Genomic DNA, 22,110 nt, shown 5'->3' with positions numbered 1-22,110 from the left:
CATTAGAGTCAGTGTTAAAGGGCTCTATGTTTTTTTTGTATTGTACTATTATTCTTGTAGTACATGTTTGAATGTGTACAACTGCCTAGTCATGCCTTGTTTTGACAGGTCCAAGTTTACCTCAGTTTTTTCTCTTGGACTTGATTAGTCCAAGGAGCACTTTGAAGACTTGTTGTTCTATTTTTGCTGTATACTTAATACATATATAATTGTGTACATGTTGGAAAATAAACAAATTTAATTTAATCTATATACATTTTGTGGAAAATAATTTAATTTTACCTTGACACCCCTTTGCCACCCCTGTTTTTAAAGTGTAGCTCCGCCACTGGAAAGATGTTAGCTGAGTGATCGAGGCTCACGCTTATCTCTAGTTGTCACCAAGGGCAATTTTAGGTTAAATGCATCTCTCAAGGGTGCACTGGCAACATGCTGTGACAGAAATGCAATCATCCATTGTGTGCTTCATGTTTTTCAGGCTTAGAGACTGGCCAGATTTCTTGTGTTACTGGCTGCCTTCCCTAACCTTTGGGCTTTACATCAGTCTGTTAGAATACCGTATAAATTTTTTAAATATATAATATGGGACCTTATTGGATCAATTCAATGATATGAATGATTGCCTATTTCATATAATCAGAATGAATTTATTGAGTAAGCCCGTGTTTGTTTTACAATCTCTCTAGTGTGCCCACTAACCAAACCATGCCACACTCCGGTTTAAACCATTCTTTCGGCCGCTGAGGGGGGCGGGTCAGTGAGATGGGTGATGACAGACAACCCGACATACACGAGGAATCAGTGAATGGAGGAGAGGTGGACAGTTATTATGAAGTGTCTGTGATATGTGACAGGCCCTGTCATCCACCATGACACATAATCTCATCAAGCCTGACAGAAAAAGCCTCTGCCGTCTAATCCATGAAGGAGAAATACTCATCACTGATCTCTATCTCACTCCGGAGGTGCGACTTTTGTAGAGGTCACACGCTGTTTAACACACGCCCCTGCTTTAAATCGACACATCCATCCACTGGCCAAACAGGAGGGGTGGACTTATTTCCTTCACTTATCTGACATCAAAACTGACAACGTGGCAGATACAATTGGTAACGTATACTAAAACCACTGTTTACCTGACCGGCCTTGGCGTTTTCACAGACGAAGGTCTCGTAGAATGACGCGAGCTTGGGGGGGTTATCGTTGACATCCAGTACACGGATGTACACAGGCACTCGGCTGCTCTGCTGAGGATCATCTAAAGTACGTGGAAAAACAAAAGCGTTTTGGTAAAAAGATGTGGCAGGAGATTTGAATCTATCTGGGACACTGGACATTCATATTACTGGAGGAAAGTGGATTTCTAATTTAAACAAGAAAACTAATATATCTTGTCAATATAAACTGTCACGTTAAATGAAAATGTGAAAATTGGACCGGAAAGATTTAATGTTGAATGACTTGAGCATTCTAAATAAGCCTAAACCGCATGCCATTCGGAGTTGACGTCTATATGCATAATGACTGGCAGTGTAGTGTCTGATACTTACTGAACTCGGTTGCGATCACAGAGATATTGTGCCAGGAAAATTCTTCTCTGTCCAGAGGCTTTTTCAGGAATATAGATCCATTCCCAGCATAGATGCCGAAAATCCAGTCCACATCTGTGTGGCGATCAATAGTATACCTGCAATACACATCTTACGGTCAATAATTCTGTGAAAGTCAGAGTTTGACTGTGATTACAAATGTTATCACAGGTGTTTGAAGGAGGGGCCGGTGGAACAGCTTTTTTCTGTTTTATTGAATTAAAAGTTAAAGGGTGTAGACTTATGGCCTTTTAACTTTTAACTAATGACCTCAATTGTTTTCCTGTCCGAAAATTATAAATACACCCAAAATTGCCCCATTTTTAAAGTGTTGCGAATGTTTTTTGATTTGTTAATGCTCATACACTTTTAACCTCAATCCGTAACGTTTGCCTCTATTTCCCCGTCTCTGTTTGAAACATTGAATTGCAGGTTATTTTACTTATTCATATTTACAGAAGTTCTCTTTTGTACATTTTGTACAAAAACTTTATTATTATTTAATTATTAAACTTATATTACAATTATTATTATTATTATTAGTGTTATAAATCAGAGTAAGTTTTTTTGTATAGTCTGAACATAAATACATCCACTGAAAAACTGTAGATACCTCTAGATGTATTGTGGCCATTCCAGACCAGTGTGTGTTCATTTCAACAAAATTAAACCTCTGGTGAAATAAAGTCATCCCACAGCAACGTGAAAGACTGACAGCATGAATACTATGATAAAAATCCAGGTTATCGCATAAAAATACATTAATCGAACTTTTGCTAAATACATGTAGAAATATTACCATTACACTGTGTCTACAGATATGTCAACCTACTTATTCTAAATGATTTTGTCGCGCCACATCCTGTGTGGACAAAATTTGAAATTATAATGCGTTCTAATACGTTTCTAATGTCTTTGTCGTGTTGCTTAGCGTTGGTCACGTCCGGTGTAGACACGGTGTTATATTGGTTAAAAGTTAATATAAACTTGTTTTCTGTGCAGTATGTGAGGTCTGAAAAAAGTACAGAGCATCTTCTCTGTTATTTTGACCTATTTCTCCAGTTTTCATTTAGTAGTTCACAAAATGAAACAAAAATGATAATTTTACCTAAAAACACACCTATAAATAGATAAATGGTCTCTGTAGTTTGGATTGGATGCTATCATCTATAATACTACAAAGAGAATCATCTCTGTTTTTTAACTTTATGTTAAACAGTGCCATTGAACACATTTTTTTAGGAAAAGGAAGTAGTTAGTGCATGATTTCGCAGACGCTTTTAAGGCCAGTTAATCAATCTGCTTAAAAACAACTAAATCAGCCGGCGCTCCTTTTATACAGCTACTGGCATAAAAGTCCAATTTCAGTTGATTACAACAGAACGAATTGAAAAGAGCTCTGACACAGTTTCATCCCTTACACAAATAATCCTTTAACAAAGCTGATGCTTGAACCGGTCCTGATGCACATCAGAGCTATAACTGCATGAGATCCCCCTGCCTAGAGCTTCCACATGCCCGCTTTCCATTTGTTCTTATTTCACTATAAGCTCACAATATTGCTCTTTCAAATGCAATAAATCAGTGGGATTGTTCAATTTCCTAATTAGCCTCCTGATGTTGAAAACGACAGCGTAGCCGCCGCCGCTGATGTCCCTGATAATTACCAGCCCTGAAGTCCTGTGCACCGCTGCGGAGGGCTTTTTAATTGCGCTTCCTTTCCATGTTCTTATTTACTGCGCTCTCCGGAGGGAAAAACATCTATTTATTGCCCTCCCTAGCCCCACAACATCAGCTTTATCATTAGGGCGCTCCGGACAGTGATAATATCCTCATTTATTCTCATAACTGTATTAGAATTATCTTATAAACAGTTGGCGATTGAAGGACTTTTTGAATTAAATGTGAATTAAATAAGTGCTCTGAGGAATCGGTGCGGGTAGACTCGTGTCGCCATAGCACTGATTAATCTGGGGTTTGAGGGTATCAGAAGGTCATTGGATGAAAAGGACAGATGCTCAAGGGGTTTTCAAGATACGATTTAAAAAAAGATTAAAGATTAAGTGTGAACTTGTCGATCCATACATATGCAAAGAGATGACGTTAATGCAAGGTCCTTACTTGACCGGGCTGCGCTGTATGTCAGGGTCCACGGCACTGATGGACCCCATGAAGGTTCCCACAGCTGTGTCCTCCTTCACCTTGAATATATAACTGGACTTTTCAAATTGAGGGGGCTCATCCACATCTTCAACGCTGATCCTGACTGTGGCCATCTCTTTATCGGTCAGACTCAGAAAGCGCGGGTCCGGATGCGTGTTTTGCACCTGGATCTGGAGCGTGTACGACTTTTTCTTCTCATAGTCAAGAGGCTGCGATACAAACACAACGATAAACAATCGACTCACTAGTACGACTGATATTTATTGGAAAATCGCCTGAAATCGTTTACCTTCTTTACAATAAGTACGCCTTCTTGGGTCTTTGTGTCAGTGATGATGTCAAACACGTCCAGGCCATCTCCACCAACCACGGTGTAGTCCATCTCCGCATTTCTGCCGACGTCGGCATCCACAGCTCGGACAGTGCCGACTGGTTTTCCAATTTCAGTGAGCTCTGGAACGTTGAACTGATATATACCTAATATAACACAATGACAAAACATTAGGGATTATGCTCCTGTCACACATTTACTGGTAATCGCTAATCTTTTTTAGTTTTGAGACCTAAATTAACATTAACAGGGAACTGTCAGATCATTTTGTTGCTGTATCAGAACACATTATATAACATTTCGGCCAATAAAAATGCTTTCAATGATTACTTTGTGTTGTTGTTCTCTCAAAATCTATTTTTAATGAATGGCAAATGTGACAAATGCAGAACTGCCTGTTAGAATCTTGCTTTGTGTTTACAGCCTAAATTTTTCTGATTAACTGACAGAAAATCTTGTTAAAGCCATTTCTATTTGCACGCAGGCTTAAAGAATAAAGATTTTAAAGAATAGATTTTATTAAGGGAAAACGCAAAAGAGTTACCACTCAGTCTATTTAATAAGGATTTACTTACAGACCTCATGCTCGTGCTTAAAGCCGACAACATACACTTTTCCCCCTCACACAATGGTCACAAAATAATTGTATCATTTTTGTTTCTTTGAGCTTTGAAGGAATCTGATTTGTTACTTGCTGAGGTGAGTGTTGAAATACTATCATTAAAACAACACACACAAAAATACCTTTGCTGAAGTTTACGCCCAATGATTTACGTACAAGTCAGTGCAAGCTTACTTTTCGTAAAATGGGGAGGGTTATCGTTGACATCAGTTAAGCTAATGTTGACCGTGGTGGTGCCTATTAACCCTCCCTTTTGGCCGGCCATGTCCTTGGCTTCGATCACCACATGGTAGTGTTCCCTCTGCTCTCTGTCCATGTCGGAAGGCCCCAGAGCTGTCCGGATTATGCCTGAGGGAAAGACGGTTTATTTTTATTGGTGTATTTTTCATCAACATCCAGCCCGGTTCCATGCGCTGAGAGATAGACGACGGCAGAATACAGCAGCTGAGTCCTTTTGTGTTTGTATAGTGCAGAACTAATTGCATACGTGTATTCAGACGGACATTTTGCCGTAGAGATTATTAAAGACATCAGCTGCTGATTGAGAGATCGCTGCAGGTTCCGAGGAAACAAGACCTTGGATTATTGAGGCCGGTGGTTTACAAACTAAACCAATTTATTCTCAAGCACTTTTAGAGTAACAGAGGACCTTTGGCAAATTAAGTTATTTTCAAAGCACGGAAAATTTATCCTACCATGCATGGTTTACAAATGTTCAGTCAAAAATTATTATTAACATTTAATTTTAACTTTGACTGTTGTTAACAAAAGGACATTTCTTATTATTGTTACCATAGAATCAAAATGGACCCGATTTGCCATTTTCATGCAGATTTTGCTTATTCAAAAATTTTATCCTCTTATTACTTCTCTGCTGACATCACTTACACTTATTTGCATTGGACAATAGTTAAACGGCTATTAAGGCATTATTTTACCAAACTTACATTCAGGTTACTTCAGTTTAGTATGGCATTGACATGTATGCATTTGCCATTTGACACATTTATCCAAACTGACTTACAGTGCATTCACAATATACACAATATATATGGTCTTTGTAGACCAAACCCACAATCTTTTCGCTGGTGTAGCACCATGCTTAAAACCAATTAAGCTACAGGAACACACAAGTATAAAATGGCCACCTTCATGACCCAATCAAATGCCTGCATTTTTCTTATTTTATTGCAAGCTTCATGTTGACTCTAAATATGAATTCTGATGTCTGACAGAGATAAATCCAGTCATTTATGTGGTACAGGAGCCCGGCCCTGCTGTTTCTTTGAATGGCAGGGATGCTCTCAGATTAACCCCGCCTTTAATGAATATGCCTTTTTTAGGTTTTAGGAATTTGTGAGCTCTGGTGTGACACGTACATCATCGTTCTTATCCCATCTGGGCTAAAGCATATCAGTGTTAAGCTGGATACTAATCTGCCATGGGAGCTTTTGTGTTTCAATTTCTCTTTTGTTTAAACAAAGACCTCCACGGGAAATGTTCCAGGACACACATTAGTGATGATTAAACTCGCCGGGCGAATTTACACGGCTGAACGGGTGAGCCGCAGAGAAACCCTTGCCCAATATGAAACTATATACAAACACGCATGCGCTTTGCCATCTCTAAGAAGACTGATGATGATATAACAGCTCAATGTGGACTGACCTGTATTTGGCTCTACTGAGAAGTATGGGTGACCGTGGCTGATGCTGTAGGTGAGCTTTGCACTGAGGCCAAACATTTCGTCATCTGCATCCTCGGCGGTGACTTGAGTGACATATGTGCCTAAAACAAAAAAAAATGCAAATGAATAAGAAACGTGTTTTAAAATGGTAAATTAATTTCAACTTCACATAAAGCTACTATATGTATATACAGTATAAGATGGAGAATGGCCACTTGTAGGCACTTTTATGAGCTTTCTTGTGGTTGTTAAAAGAATTGGTCACCCAAAAAGAAAAATTCTGTCATCATTTATTTTGTGGAATACAAAAGAAGCTATTTTGAGAAATGTTTCAGTGTTTTTATCCAAACAATGGATCCCAATGGGGGCCAAGGTTGATGCTTACCATCTTCAAAATATCTTCTTTTGTTTTCTTACAGAAGAAAGAAAGTAATACAGGTTTGGACGTGAAATGATGAGAGCATTTTCATTTTTGGGTGAACTAACCGTTTATTACTATTGTCCCTAATGCTATAGTCCCTACTCAAAGCTATTGTATGAGAAAGCATCATCTTCACAATTTTTGGGTAACTTTTGATCTTTTTGATCCTTAAAGATTGAAAAAACTAAATATTGGATAAATTTCAACGTTTTTGATTTTATAGGATTTATGTGTGCTTACACAACTTTAAACGCATGTTTTCCAAGCTGTCAGAACTCACCAATGTGTGACCTCTCAGGCACAGACGCTGTGTAAACCTCCTTGTCAAACTTGGGTTCATTGTCATTGATGTCATGTAGTTTTACAATAAACTCTGTCTCCGGCTCTAGGGGAAGGCCGTTCTTCTTGCTGACAGCCTGAGCTCGGAGACTGTAGAAAGGTTTCTCCTCCCTATCGAGTTTCCTGGTAGCATGCAGATCTCCTGAGTTGGCATCTATCACGAAGATCGTCCCCGCACCTTCACCCGCGAGAACGTACATCACCGTGCCGTCTCCTTTATCCACATCTGAGTGAAGCTGTTGAGAGGAAGCGAGTCAAGCATTTCATCAGCACCTCCGCTCATTCATCCGTTGATAAGGCTCATGAATATGTATGGCATTTGATATTCTGGCTGTATTCAATATCTGTTGATTTTGAAGGAATGAAACAATAAGGAAATTCTACTGGGGGGAGTATCAGAAGACAGGTACTCCGTAGTAAATATGTGAAAATGAGACCTTGGGGAATTGAATTTTGATGGCATAGCAGATGAACGTACAACAAGTTGAATGTGCAATCAAGGTGAATGCACACCTATTACCAACACTGACACTTCTGTCACATGATATTCGGGAGGTAAATCCTACGTGTTTACTCTTAGTCTCCGAAAGGTGTGCGGTTGAAACCCACCTAAGAGTTTTGAATACATTCCATTCCAAAAAAGGTGGGATTGATTGATAGGAACGTCACCTTTCAGAGGTCTGATTTGATTCACTTTAACAATGACATCTGATTGAGAATTGAATGAGTTATTTGATCCTTCTTTCCACTTGAATGAGCAGCTTTGTTACAGCAAATAGGGTGGTAAAATACAAAAGACCATTCAAACACAATAAGTCCATTGCTCTTGGTGACTTTGCCAGTGAACGTTTTAGAAAAGCCTGATTCTACTCCACTTTCTGGGGTACATGATCTAGACACGAACTGCTCAAAACAACGAGAGCTTTATCAATTCTGCGCTTACAACATCCCTCATGAATAATACGGATGTTGAACCTTTGTAAAGCTTTATTATGAGATAGATGGTTCTGACTCGAAGTTCTGATTGAATGAGTTCCATTCAAAGCCTTTTCAAACCTCACATTCTACAGTGTATTAATGCATCTATGCTATTAAAGTTGTTTTATTGCTTTATTGATCATACACACTATAATTTTATATACGGTCTGTTGTTGTTTTGCCATTAAAGCAACAGACCTCAATGCACAAAATGATTATACCACACTTATAGTAACAGCTCTCCCCAACATAATTTTTGGTTATTATGTATTTACCATCATGCTGATACTCTTGTAGACATTATATTTTAGAAATGTAGCTTTTCTTTAGGTTCGATCCCATGGGATTGCATTTACTTAAGTATAAATGTATAGGATAATGCAAGTCGCTTTGGATAAAAGCGTCCGCCAAATGCATGAAGTTGAAATGTAAATGTATTACAGAATGTTTAAAAAATAAATTCAATTTTTTATTAGAAATGTCTTAAAGATGTATATATTTGCATATTTTGCAATGGGCTTCAGTGTTGTTTGGTTACCAACAAGCTTCATCTTCTTTTGAGTTCTGCAGAAGAAAGCCATAGAGGCTTGGAATGACATGAGAGTGAGTAAATAATGAACAATTTTTTGGGGGATGAACTGTCCCTTGAAGGATGTCTTTTTAACCCAATAATATAGCTATACAAGAATCTTATTGCAGATTATTTTTAAATGTGTAAGCCAGGGGGATTCAAAATCTTCGCTACATTTATATTGCGCTTTTCTGGGTACTCAAAGCGCAGTACATCGAAGGGGGGAATCTCCTCAACTACAACCAATTTGCAGCATCCACCTGGACGAAGGATGAAGGTAGGTACCATCTTTGATCACATTTGAACATTCATGACATCAGAATGTGCTTTTAATTTTAATCAGGATGACGGACACTGACATATTTAAAGGCAAGCATTCAAATTGCGAGTGAAATGTCAATTTTCCTGTATTTAAATTTTTTGGGGCTAACTGAATATAATGTCATGCCATTATTGCTGTGTCTGTTCAGTGTGATCAGTGTGGACACATCCTCATTGCTGAAGTAATAATGTAGGCTATGCAATAGCATCTATAAACACTGATATATTCAGAAATGGTAAACACAATTTATGATGAAAAAAATACCAATTTTAATTGTTTTTAATTTATATGTTTAGTGTAATTTCCTAAGTCATGTAGCAGAGCATCTGGAGCCAGAGTGTGAACCGGTGCTCCAATCAACAGTGCTGAGGTGTTCTCTGTTATTCTAATCTTTGATCCTCTGCACACCTCTGAGCTTCAGCTGCTCTGTGATGGACCAGGGGGGTCAGATTTCATTCTGTTTCTTATCTTAAATCCAGCAGGCTCTGCGCTGGAGATTTCTTCATGCGTCATATTCCTGTACTTTTGATCATTCTCTGTTAAATAACTTCGGAGACAGAATCAAAAGTGATGAAACCAAATCTGTCTCCGACGACATTGCTCCTCCAACTTTGCCCGGACCTACATCAAAACTTGGAATCGAAACATGATCCCCTTACCTTGCCGATGTACTGAGAGTCCGCTCCTGTGTATTCCTCCTGTAGAAAAAACTGCTTCCACATCCAGCCTCGCTTGGACCGTCTTAGCATCTCTGTGCCTTTCTGTTTTCCCGCCTCAAGTTCTTTGATTTTTCTTCGAACCGGTCCTCTCGACAGAGAAATTGCATCCACGCTCAGGTGCATGCACGCCCAAAGAAGAACCACAATCCAAGTCCTCATCTTTCCGGCTCTTAGGGTGTCTTACAAGTGATGATGATCCTATCTTCCAAAGTTACAATGTTCTGCAGCGCACCCTCATAGTTCTTTCTCCAGCCACACGCCGTACCTGAAAGAAAATTGAGAAACTATCACTTACTGGCTGAAGATTCCGAGTGCTGCTAGAAATCTTCTCCCTCCTAATTAAAGGCAACCTGAGCTTGCGTATCATCCGCCAACCATTCCCTTATTAAACGTATCTCTGAAACACACTCAATAAAACAGCTGTTCTGCAAAAACCAGAGGCAGAGGCTCTGATATCTATATAATTGGCGTTCCACATTTACCAAGTCTAAAACGAGAGGCCATTCAAAGCGCCGAGCAGCACTTACGTGATAAAAGGCAGAAAAGCTTTTCTGCTTTTCTGCCTTTTTTTTGCGCATCCAACCATTAACCCATTGTCCTAAAATACACCGAAGCAGGCCAATGGCCGAGCTCTCGCAAATCTGAAATCAATGAATCAATACGCATGCTCTCGAAATGACCCACTTTAAAGATCTGAACACTTGCAGCACTATCGAGTTCAGCTGCCCTACAAACATAAAGCAGCGAAGAGTGTTGCGGTGATGCGTGCTGGGTTTTATCAGCATGCATGGTGACAATAGCCCGCTGGATCTCAACTGACCTGCTGGAACGCCAGTCTGAGAGACAAAAGCATCCTGCCACCCCATAATAATCAGCAATCAACACGTTTCCTGTTTTCGCTCTGCGACCGAACGCCCGCCCTTACTGCCTCTCACACTTTATCAAGCAGATTGCCAATGTGATTGCATAGAGTGAAGAGGAGATGCAGGCCTCTCTATGAATTGCATTTTATTACCTCGGTTTTGGAGTTACAATATTGCTCCTGACATCGGCGCACTGCCTCTGCCACGCAGTTAAAATGCAGCGGGTCAACATCACCCTTCATCCGGGAGGATGGCTGGCAATTCAGATGGAAATGCACAATTGTGATGCTGAATTGACTTTCATACTTCCACGTATGACTGAAACGGTACCGCTATTCCCTAATAGCGCTTTCCATTAGCTCCATTATGCTCTGCTTTATGAATTGGCCTAATTCAATTAGGTTACAATAGATACCGGGGAATATTGATTTGCTGTCAAACTCAATGAGCTAGAAATGATCAAGGGAGCTCTATGTATGTATTAATATGAGAGTGGTTTGGCTCTACCTGTGTATTTTAGTACAAATGGGACGACACAGACCCTCTCATGTCCGACGAATGTAGTTTATTCATGCTGGTCTTTAATAAATTGCAGCCACCCTAAACTCAAAGAGCAGGCTCCTGAAGCACATTAGTCAAACCCAGGCAGCCATTTTGCTCAGTTCTGTGACCTGGCAAATCCCTTGACACAGTCCTGCCGGGGGAACTCAGCTGGATCTAAAGCGGTTTTGTAACACGGTGTGTCAGGGTGAACAGACACAGTTTCCGCCACAAAATGTCTGCTCGTTCATTTACAAGTCCATCCTGCTGCGAGAGAGATGGAGAGTGAAGGATGGAAATTCCCCCGCTGTACTTAAACACAAGCACAACCTTTGAGAGCTCAATGGGATGCTGCGGTTTCACACAGCACTTCATTTAACAGGCCCACTGTTGTGTCAATTTGATACATGCAAAGCCACACCATGGTCACTTTAAGAGCCTATTAGTAATATACAGGGAACTTCAGAAGTCTATTACCACAGTGAAAATCTGGACGTACAGTAAGTCTGAAATTCTGAACATAATTTAAACTTAAAAATAACCAGAACGTTTAATGTAAAATTAATAAGAAATATTCACAGTTCTGTATTTTTTAAGTCAAAAAGACAACTTTGTGGAATTTATGCTAGTCAAAATGCATTCTGCCATTCAACCAAAAGAGGGAAATACAAAAATAATCAAAACTTTCAAGTAACTTAAAAAAATTATATTGACTTCTTTCATGTTAATGCATTAGTTAACAAAAACAGAATTTATTAGCCTTAATGTTAGTTAATACAAATAGATGGACTTTTTAAATTACATTTACATTCGCATTTGGCAGATGCTTCTCTCCAAAGCAACTTACAGTACATGTAGTCTATACATGTCTTTTTTTATCAGCGTGTGTTGAACCCCCAACCTTGTGTTGTTAGCACAATGCTCTACCAACTGAGCTACACAGAAACACAGAGTTGACACCATGTGTCCTACTGTGGCAGAGCAAAAGAAACAAAACTGTTAATAATATATTATTTAACGTTCTTAATATTTATATCTATAATATAAAATAGCATAACGGGGATTTATCTTTATTGTTATTTTTTTTAAATATGTGCAATGTCACACCAAAGGACTGACACATACAATTTATTTGTCAACCACCCAAACACAGGTGTTCATTGTAAGTTGATTTAAATGTATTCATAAATGTTTCAATTAATATTAATAAATGCTGTAGAAATATTGTAAATTGTTACTTCATGTTAACTATTGTACTTAACCTACTGTACCTGTGTATTTAAAGTATTTCTGCTAATTAATTTGCATTGTCCACTTTCATATAAATAAATAAAATAAAATAAAAACAAAGTGATTTTTTACCCATTTTAAACAGATTCACATGCAATTTTTTAATAACTTTTTCATGTTTCAATTACTGCAGCACTAAAGTAATTAAGTCATCATGTGCCTGTCATAAACAACGCCATGGCAGTCTGATATCCAATACACAGACAAAACAAATTAACCTCGGAGGCATCTGACTTGTATCTGTCTGAACGTTATCTGTTGTTATTTTCAGATCCAGCAATTTACCGAGCAATCTGACCTTGAGACATCAGTTGTCCAATTTTTTTATTTGACTTTTTTTTCCTTCAAAGACACGGTCTCCTCGGAGGCCCTAGGGACTGTGAATGGAAGGGTGGGGGCAGGGTGTGGGACTGACAGGTAAGAATAGGAAGACTGCCGACACCTGTGGCGGTCATAGGGAGAGAGAGGGGGAGAGGGAGGTGGGGCCCCGAGCGCGGCCCTCACTGTAGGCTCTGCCACGCTGCAGACAGCCACAGCAGCCCTGATAAGTCCCATAGGGACAATTAGGACTGAGAGAAGCAGAATGTCAGCCACAGGCGGCAAGGAGGGAGGCGACAGGTAACAAGTCTTGCTGCGGGAACACCGACCAACAGAGCAGAGAGACACAGATCTAGCTAATGGCACACACTGTCTCCAGGCTCACTATTATAATGAATAAGGCACCGGACCACCAGCCATTAACTAGAAAGAGTCGACTCCAAAGCTCTTAAATAGGTCATTCTTGTTTGCGTAACCGTCCTACGTGATATAACGTCTCATGATAGCAGTAGCATAAATGTTTGATTTCCAACATGAATATATTTTTGTGCCTTTCTTACCAATGCTCGTCTTTTCGCTTCGGGCTACATCACATCTTAACGAAAACACTAAGAGAAAAATCTCAAGCTAGTTTTCATCTTGCTCGAGCAAATGGTAGGAGACATATGCCATGTTTGATTGCGGCTCCCTTCCTACCGCCAAGCAACAGTGTGCAAGAGGTAAAAGTCGAGATCAGGTGAACACAAATTCAGTCAGTGTGATACACTTAAACACATCCAAGCTTCTCTTCGGTCCATTCAGTGCACTTGCCAGCCGTGCAGCATATCCGTGTCATTCCCCAGGGCATAGCGGGTAATCGATATTTATTGATTTGTCTGTTTGGGGGAAAAGGGCTGTCTAGACAGCTGGGTTTTCGAATGCTAAGGTATCACTTATCCCGCAACGGTCTTGCTTGGCTGTAAGTGAAGATTGATTTATTCATTTTAGACATAAGTTTTCAGAATATCTGACCTAGCCTACATTTGCCAGTGCTATTTTTACGCTTTACTTAAGGTTTACATACAACAACAATTCTGGCAGCAATAGGACTATGATTCAAAATCAGTGGAGAGCCGATGCTGTTTTTTGTAGACAGAATTGGAGCGTAAAATGGCACATAATATTGTTGTTTTTATTTTTTGGGACACAACGTGGTGAACAGTCGGGTCCACCTAAAACCACGACATTAAAGAAATGCAGTAAATTTTCGATTGGTAAATACCTTGCATTGGTTGTGTGATAAACAAGTATTCTAAGTGGTGCATTAACTGTAGCTTGCATAAGCTAAAGGGTTAGTAGATATTTTGAAGAACGGTGGTAACCACAGCAGTAGCCATTGACTTGAATTGGTTTTGTGACCATAGACTAGAAGTCAATGGGTACAGTCATTGTTCAGTTACCAACATTCTTCAAAGTGTCTTCTTTAGTGTTCTGCAGAAGAAAGAAAGTCATACAGGTTTGAAATGACAAGAGGGTGAGTAAATGATGACAGAATTTAAACTATCCCTCTTCTGAACTTTGTAAACTATTGCTTCGGTTGCTACAGCGTGTGTAAAATAATTTAGAAGGAATTAAATGTATTAACATAGTTAAGATGGCATATAGTTACAGTAAGATAATGCACTGGCTTGCTCACTGAGGGAATACTGACATTACCTGAAACACTTAGAAGACGTAGAGAGTACATAAATTAATTTGCTAAATGACTGTAGGTCATTTTTGCTTTTTGTTTTAGTTAGTTCAGTGGGGAATATTATGTAAAGAAAAACAAGGTTCTAGAATTTCTTTCTGTCTACTAAAATATTGCCATTTCTGTAAAGCTGATTTGCGACAATGCTCATTCTTAAAATTAGGGGTGTGAGGAAAGAAAATCCCCACGAGATGAGATACAAGACCTGGTTCACGTGAACAAAACTATTTTTTTTCACTATTTTTCAGAAATTCTCAATAAAGGAATATATAAGGGATGCACCGGAATGAAAATTCTTGGCCGAAGCCGATTCAAAATTAAACACTTGGCCAAATACCGAACATGTCTTTTCACATTTCTCCTATTTATTTAGCCTTTCACTATTGTATAAACCGAATAGTCAAAATGTGCTTTTTATATTTTGTCTTACTTTTCAATATAATAAAATATAACTTAAAATTTAGCAAAACAAGAAGGCTAAATTAAAAAAAAATTGGGCCCTCTCCCTTCTTGAAAAGCCTATATTAGGTATTTAACCAACTGCTGAAAGAATGTACTGTATGTACTATACTGAAAAAAAAAACATCAATGCAAGCGATTCTGACTGACAACCATTTCACTTCACTTCTCCACCCACAAAAGATGACGAAATATGTCGCAGTGAAGATGCTTAAATTCAGAAATTCACTCCAGCGTTCCGTGCTGTATCTTTCTCTGACACTTAAAAATGCTCCACACACTGCCGACATGTTTGCTGCATTAATAAAGCACGCCCGTCTCTCTCTCTCTCTCTCTCTGCACTGGTTGCTGCTTAATCATATCACACATCATGCTCGGTAGAATTTTTTCGGCCATTTCACCTAGTATTTTCGGTTGCAGAATATTCATCTCATCCCTAGAATATATGAAAAGGTAGTCTTTTATGTAACTGAAAATCACAAAATGCATAAAAATTTGGGCTGAATTTGAAATCAACTTGTCATATTTTAATGAATTATAATATGATTTAATTGGTTCACTCTAAAAAGAGATGTGTTAATATTAACACACTGTTTGTGTTGATTTTGTGTAAAAAAAACTGAGCGTGGGGCAGCTTTAATACTAATTTCACCATCACACTCCATCATGTGATAAAATAAGCATTTCACCTCTACAATAAATCTTGTCACAGTTTAATCTCATGAGATCGTGTGGCATGAGATCATGGCAAATCCAACCCCTAGTAAAAGCAATTTTGAAATGAAACTAAATTGGATAAACTTACTTTGTTTACACTGTCTTATTCTTTTCTTCTTTAATTCCTTTGGTAAACTGTCCTAAAAGGTATTTAATGTGCTATATAAAAAATTAAATACTATTCATTATAATTCAAAGGTTTTGCAGCCGATATAATCCATGATGCAATTGTTCATGACAATGGTATAAAGTAACTAGGCATTTGATTGGATTTCTGTTGGTGCTTAACCTATAGTTACCACACCATAAGAGACTTAATCCTCAAACCTCGGTCCTCCAACACACAAGTGTCCCCGACCCTCCATCGTAATCTTCTCAGCAACATGTGCGCCCTAATCTCAACAGTAGGCGATAATGGACTCAAATGTTGGAGGTCTTTTTTTTCCTCAATGGGTCGGCCATGTGCACACCAACACAATTAGTGTCAGGGAGTGCTGCCCATACCAGATGGGTCCGCTTAATTACGTAACGAGAGAGGCCATAATGTGATCTGGAAGCAATGTTGTGCCACTGACTCAGAATCTGCTTTTCCTGCTCTGCCACATTAATGGCGAATGCGTGTGGTTTTGACCCACAAATTGCCTGGAGCGGACCGTACTGTGTGGTGAATTAAAGCAATTTAGCCAAACCTGCTAAAATCAAATGTCCCTCAAATCCCCATTTAGCCACCCGCCATTCACTTGCTCATGAGGGGGACCCGAGCGTGTCGCGGGCTGCAGCCTGCCTTTTTCCTTTGTCAATTCATGCAGACTGTTCAAACAGATAGCGCCGAACACCTGTTAACCTTTGTGTCGCTGTGGCATTGGCGTTTACAGTGGTGATGGAAAGGTTCCCCTGTAATCCCATAACATCATAGTGGGGTGTTTGTTTAGGACTCCCCTCGTGAACGCAGCAAGAAGCCGTGGGAACTTCAGTTTTACGGCTTGGGTGTAAAGAGCTCGGCGGGAGCCCGCAAGACAGCAGTCTCCCTCCAACATTGTGATTCAACTCTGGAATGCAGCCCCCATTGCAATGCAAATGTGCCTGCGTCTCGTCTTTTTGCGAGTGCGCGTTTACGCGAGTGCTTGTTTACTTGTCACTTTGGCGACTGACAAACACCCAAATCACAAACACCATGTTAATAGAGTTTGCCAGGGCTGTCAAAGTCAAACAGACCGTTTCTCGGATCATAGTTGATATTTATTGTGTGTTCTTCTATCCCGAAGGCCCTTTTACAGCTTGACAAAACTATTAACTCATCCGCAGATTCACAACATCTTGTAAGTGTGGCACCTTGCCGTGCGCTCCGGGCAGACGTGTGGTTGTTTAACCCCAGACTGCGTTTCAATTTATGGCCGGGATGTACATGAAGGTATCTAGATGAAATAGTTCCTGACCGAGTCGTAATTCATTGTGTTTCTGATGCCTCTAACCCTGGCTTTGTAGGAGACAGGAGTTTTACAATCAAGGTAACAATGCTTCCATTTCCAAAGGTCACACCATGTCATCTTGATTGCAATCACAACATGGTCTGACATTTGATTCTGCATCTAAGTTGACATTATGGTTTAGGCCCCATGCGAGAAAAAATAAAAAAATATATCAACTAAAATAATCAATAATGACATTTATTGACATTAACAACTGCAGCAATAAAAATTGAAAACGTTCTGTGACCAAAAAAACAACAACGTGTGAGCAGCAACTGGAAAGTCTCGGAATTAAAAGCCAGCTTGTATGTTCAGGGCGAGCGAGGAGCAAAGGTTAAAGGATGTTGATTAAAACTCATTTCTATTCTCTTCGCCTGAAACCACCATCGGCCCTGGATCTGTCAGGGTATTAGTCAGTGCTCTCCTTTTACAAAAGACATTTGCTTTATTCTTTCTACAGAAGGCCGTTCCTCAATTACCAAAAAACTCATGAACCATACAGTAAATTTGAACAGGACGCTTGTATTTCTTGCCCTTTCGTGCTTGGGGCTTGAGCCCTCACTGTGACCACATTCCGACTCCGCACTCTAGCAGGTAATAACTATTTGCTTTTGTGCCGTGTTTCTGCTATGATAGTTTGTCTTTTCAAGGCCAAATTTATCAGTAATGCAGTTTGCCTTTGCAGCAGAATGTGGCAATATCCTCCTGTCTAGGTTTGAAACCGCAATCGCTCATCAGAATGGACATTTCAGGTGCTCGAGATATCACACATCTAGGGTGATTGTGAAAATTGGAGAGATTTGGTGTCGATTTGGACTGGCTCGAGTAAGAAGAGAAAGCAATCAATTGATAAAACCATGACAACCGTAAGCACTAATGATTTTAGCCTATTTTTGTGCCTGAAAGTGGAATACACGATTGGACGCTGCCTGTGCAAAAAGCACATCTTTGACAACTCGGCTCTGGTGAGTAATTAGGTGCAGCCAGATACCGTGGACACTGTTTCGAGTTCTAAAGGGGGGAAGGTCCTTAGTTATGCAAATCTAGACTCTATTACAAAAGGCTACGCTAAAGGATACATCCCCACACAGTGGGCTGTATTGTTCAGCTTGCTTTATCCCAAACACCAACCAGCAGATAATTAGACACACAGGATTTCCATGCAAATCGTCACTTTCCTTCCAAACCTTGGACGTCCAAATTTGAATGTGACTAATAATAATAATTTATAGCAAAATGGTACTTTGCATTACATAGCAGGCATATGGAGACAGTTAGGGTTGTCTAACATGTAAATATAAAATGCAATTCCACATATCACATGTGTACATGTGCGGATAGCTCTGCTTCAACGTATACCAGCCACAGCGGATCACATCAACCGAGACGGCAGTGCTAAGTTACTCATTCCCAAGTCACGAATCAAAAGTCACATCAAACGCACATGAAAAACTTTGAGGAGAAATTTTGATTTGAAGGTCTTCGGCTAATAATAAGGATGCTTTGTGAAAGCCTTCTTCTCAACATTAACCCGGATGACACAAGCAAACGTATCCAAAAACCTTTGATTGATTTAAACGTCGCCCCACCCTTTGGTGAACCGTACACCGCTGGAGAGTTTAAGTGAAGTTGACTTAAATTGCCGGGGTTACTGTGATTAAAAGCTAAAGCTGGGGAAGTCGCAGGTCACATGCAAAGCAGTCATGCGCTCGCTGAATAAATCATCTTACATAAACGCAGCCACGGCAGGACTTCTTCGACATGATGTCATCAGCAGTCTCGCTTCACACAGCGCGCTCACAAAAAGAGAGAGCTATCCTTATTTATTCCACAGCACCGGCCCTCATGGCGGAAATATTCATTGTGAATTTCCAATTCCGTTTCAAGTTTGTTTTTCATCATCAATGCTATTTTCCCCCTCCAAATTCTCTCACACACTCTGTGATCTCCCCTGTCATCTTATGTACTGACTGATGTGAGGAGTACGCTATGGAGGACGCACCGAGCTTTCATTTATCAAGGCCGATTTTGATAGGGACAATGCGGATGAAAGAAAACAATAGTAACCCTCTGTTGGATGTAAACTTATTATCACAGACAGAGACTGAGAACATATTTCCCTTTGTGAGGCCATTTAAAGATTCACGTAGGACGTACAAACCCCGCCCCAAACATTACAAATTAGTAAACAGCGACAAAAAACACAAACTAACCAGGAAACTGGAAACAGACAGCAGGCGAGGAATGGCTAAAGAAAATCCATCACATTGTATTCAGCTACCGTAGGTGTAGATAAACGCTGTTCTATTGATTTTTAAAGTGTTCTAACGTCAGAACAGCAAATTAGTTTTAAACTCCTGCTTCGATTTTGTGTAGGTTTTTTGGGGGTTGTCACCACCTGAAAAAAGCACTTCGTTTTGGGGATATATTTATGAGGCTTTCAATAAATGGGGTAAAAGTACAAGTGAGGTTCATAAATCACTCTTGGGTGAAATTAATCACATTCATGTGCAAATCAATGTTATCCTGTTTCATCTCCTGCGAGCAAACACACCAAAGTGGGGCCCATTGTCATCTGTCAGGTGACAGATAGCTCTGATCTAATTATCATACAAAGCCAACTAAAACATTTGCATACAAGCATGACACTCAAACTATTAAAAACTGTCACAGTGTGACACTTATGATGGAGAAAAAATAAACAAATCTCTATTTTTTGCTAAAAGATCACATTTTATATGAATGACATTGTCATGTATGTTTTTTTTTTTTATTTGAGGAATGAAACAAACCCCCCTTAACTTTCAGTTATAAAAATGTTCATGATCAAAAGCAACAACAGTGATTTCTCAATCAAAAAGGAACTTTATTCTCCCTCCAAATGTGAGGTGGCTTGTTGTGAGGGAATGTCAGTAAGGCCATTGGGGTTTATCCCGGCAGACTTTGGTAAAACTAAGTATTACCTGCAAATTTAGTCAAACCATTTGACTATTAGCTTACTCAATATTCTCCCATACAGTAATATGTTTGTGTGAAATGTATTTTATAAACTCCTTTTTGAAAACTGGGTTCTGTAAATACCCAACAATATTTGTATTGTTTTTTGAAGTAAAATAAAAAGTAAAATACAGGACAAACAATTATTTGTAATGAGAAAGTATCCTAAAAGGACTGTCAATAAGGTGTTCTTAACTTCAACGATATGTTGCAGTTGCCTAAAGGTCTTGAATATTTGCATCCTAAGACTATTGACAGTGTTGTTTTACGCTTTGTATTAGCTAACAATTAGTTAATGTATTATCTCACATGAAGTGCTGTAATTTTAAGCGCTTATTAATCTTTGCTAATGTTAGCTGATATCATTCATGTTAGTTCATGATGCATTTACTAATGTTAAAAGCTACAATGTTTGATTAAAAAAATCTATTAGTAAATGCTGAAATGAACATGAACTACGATGAATAAATGCTGTAGAAATATTGATCATTGTGAGTTCATGTTAGCTAATGCATTGACTAATGTTAACAAATACAATCGTATAGTAAAGTGTTACTGACTTAACAATATCATCAATAATAATCATCATCAGAAATAATCATATCTAACAAGCCTACATCTGGCCTAAAATCCACCACTGCACAACCAACCAACCAATGCGAAAGCAACACCACAGGATCATATATACAGTATATGAAATGACTGAGATAAATTACAATGTGCCAAATCCAGTAATTCACAGGATTTAAACTGCATTACTGCAGAGACTGTGAAAATGAAATATTATCTTCTCTTAGGCTACTATATAAACCCATTATATTGATAATGTAAAATAATATATTAAAAACATACAGGATCATTTTATTAGACCACACATTCAGACACACACACACACACACACACACACATGAAAAATGAATGCATCTATCCACAGGTGCCAGAAATGATGACCCCCACACAGAGCCACAACCTGTTCACAACAGCGTTGTACGAATATGAAAGTTATCGTCGTATAGTTTTGACAGGGCTGACATTGAAACAAGCTCCGTACAGGCTAAACAGAAACAGGGTTCAACAAAGCAACACTGAGCCTCTGTCGCATGTTAACCTCTAAACTGACTGTCACAGATAAAACAGCATAGACAAAAACAGATGTTGTTTGTGTATGTAGAAAGACATTGATCGGACTTATCAGGTCGGATTTGAAATGCGAATAACTGTAAGCGCATTCATTATATTCCGTTCCACAGACAGACCGCGGACAGATACAGCTTATAGAAAACTACACAGCACAAACTTTCTTCAAACAATCATTTTACATGATTGTGTTACATTAGGAATTCATTCATAACAAATAACAAATACGAAAACATCAATGTCGACCGGAGGCCTGTCTGTTTGGTTTATCATTACGACCTTTGTCAAACTAAAGCCAACAGTGCCAATAATCTTTAACATGTAAAAATGATTTTCGGCAAACACTCCTTGTATGTTCTGCTTTTATAAACATCCCTCTTGTGTTGCTTAGTAGTTTAAAAAGTATTCGGTCCAGTTCTGACAGCATCAATCTGCGCATCCTCGAAAGTCATCTTACGCGCACGGGTCAAACATCGCGTAAATATTTAATGCGATCTGCTCATTTAAAAGCACGAATAGGTAAGTTAAATCGATTTCACTTAACTTACCTCAGTGCTTATGGGTAGAGGGCTAGTCCTGCTTTTGATGCGTATCCTCTGAGTGCAGTGAAGAGAATGTACAATAGTCCTCTCGTCCTCTCTCTCTCTAGCTCCGTCTCTCTCCTCCCCTGCGCCGCGCGCAGCATCAGCGCTCTCTGAAGGGGACAAGGGTGCTGATTGGCTGTCACTCGCAGCGCGAGGACTGAGAGGGATCGCGAACATCACCCGATGCCAAAGTTGTTTGAAAATTAAGCCTGCGTTTATGATAACGTCGAGATTTGGGTCAGTCATATTAACTTTCTACTTGTTT

At 39.3% G+C, this 22,110-nt stretch overlaps 1 protein-coding gene across 1 annotated transcript in view; it reads right to left on the bottom strand.

Moving 5' to 3' along the window:
- Positions 1-21,895, bottom strand: part of cdh6 (cadherin 6) — a 29,034-nt gene extending 7,139 nt beyond the window's left edge. Inside the window, exons 1-9 of the mRNA XM_056744512.1 lie at positions 21,810-21,895; positions 9,683-10,007; positions 7,094-7,388; positions 6,374-6,493; positions 4,880-5,053; positions 4,042-4,229; positions 3,711-3,961; positions 1,551-1,687; positions 1,137-1,258 (exon numbers count right to left, since the gene is read on the bottom strand). Coding sequence (XP_056600490.1) covers positions 1,137-1,258; positions 1,551-1,687; positions 3,711-3,961; positions 4,042-4,229; positions 4,880-5,053; positions 6,374-6,493; positions 7,094-7,388; positions 9,683-9,901 — 1,506 coding nt within the window. The 5' untranslated portion in view covers positions 9,902-10,007; positions 21,810-21,895. The remainder of the gene's footprint in view (positions 1-1,136; positions 1,259-1,550; positions 1,688-3,710; positions 3,962-4,041; positions 4,230-4,879; positions 5,054-6,373; positions 6,494-7,093; positions 7,389-9,682; positions 10,008-21,809) is intronic.
- Between the last annotated feature and the right edge of the window lie 215 nt (positions 21,896-22,110).

Source organism: Triplophysa dalaica, chromosome 3 (genome assembly GCF_015846415.1).
Source record: "Triplophysa dalaica isolate WHDGS20190420 chromosome 3, ASM1584641v1, whole genome shotgun sequence".
Classification (NCBI taxonomy): domain Eukaryota; kingdom Metazoa; phylum Chordata; class Actinopteri; order Cypriniformes; family Nemacheilidae; genus Triplophysa; species Triplophysa dalaica.
The sequence above is the reverse complement of the archived record's forward strand: the minus strand, read 5'-3'. Positions and strand labels throughout refer to the sequence as shown.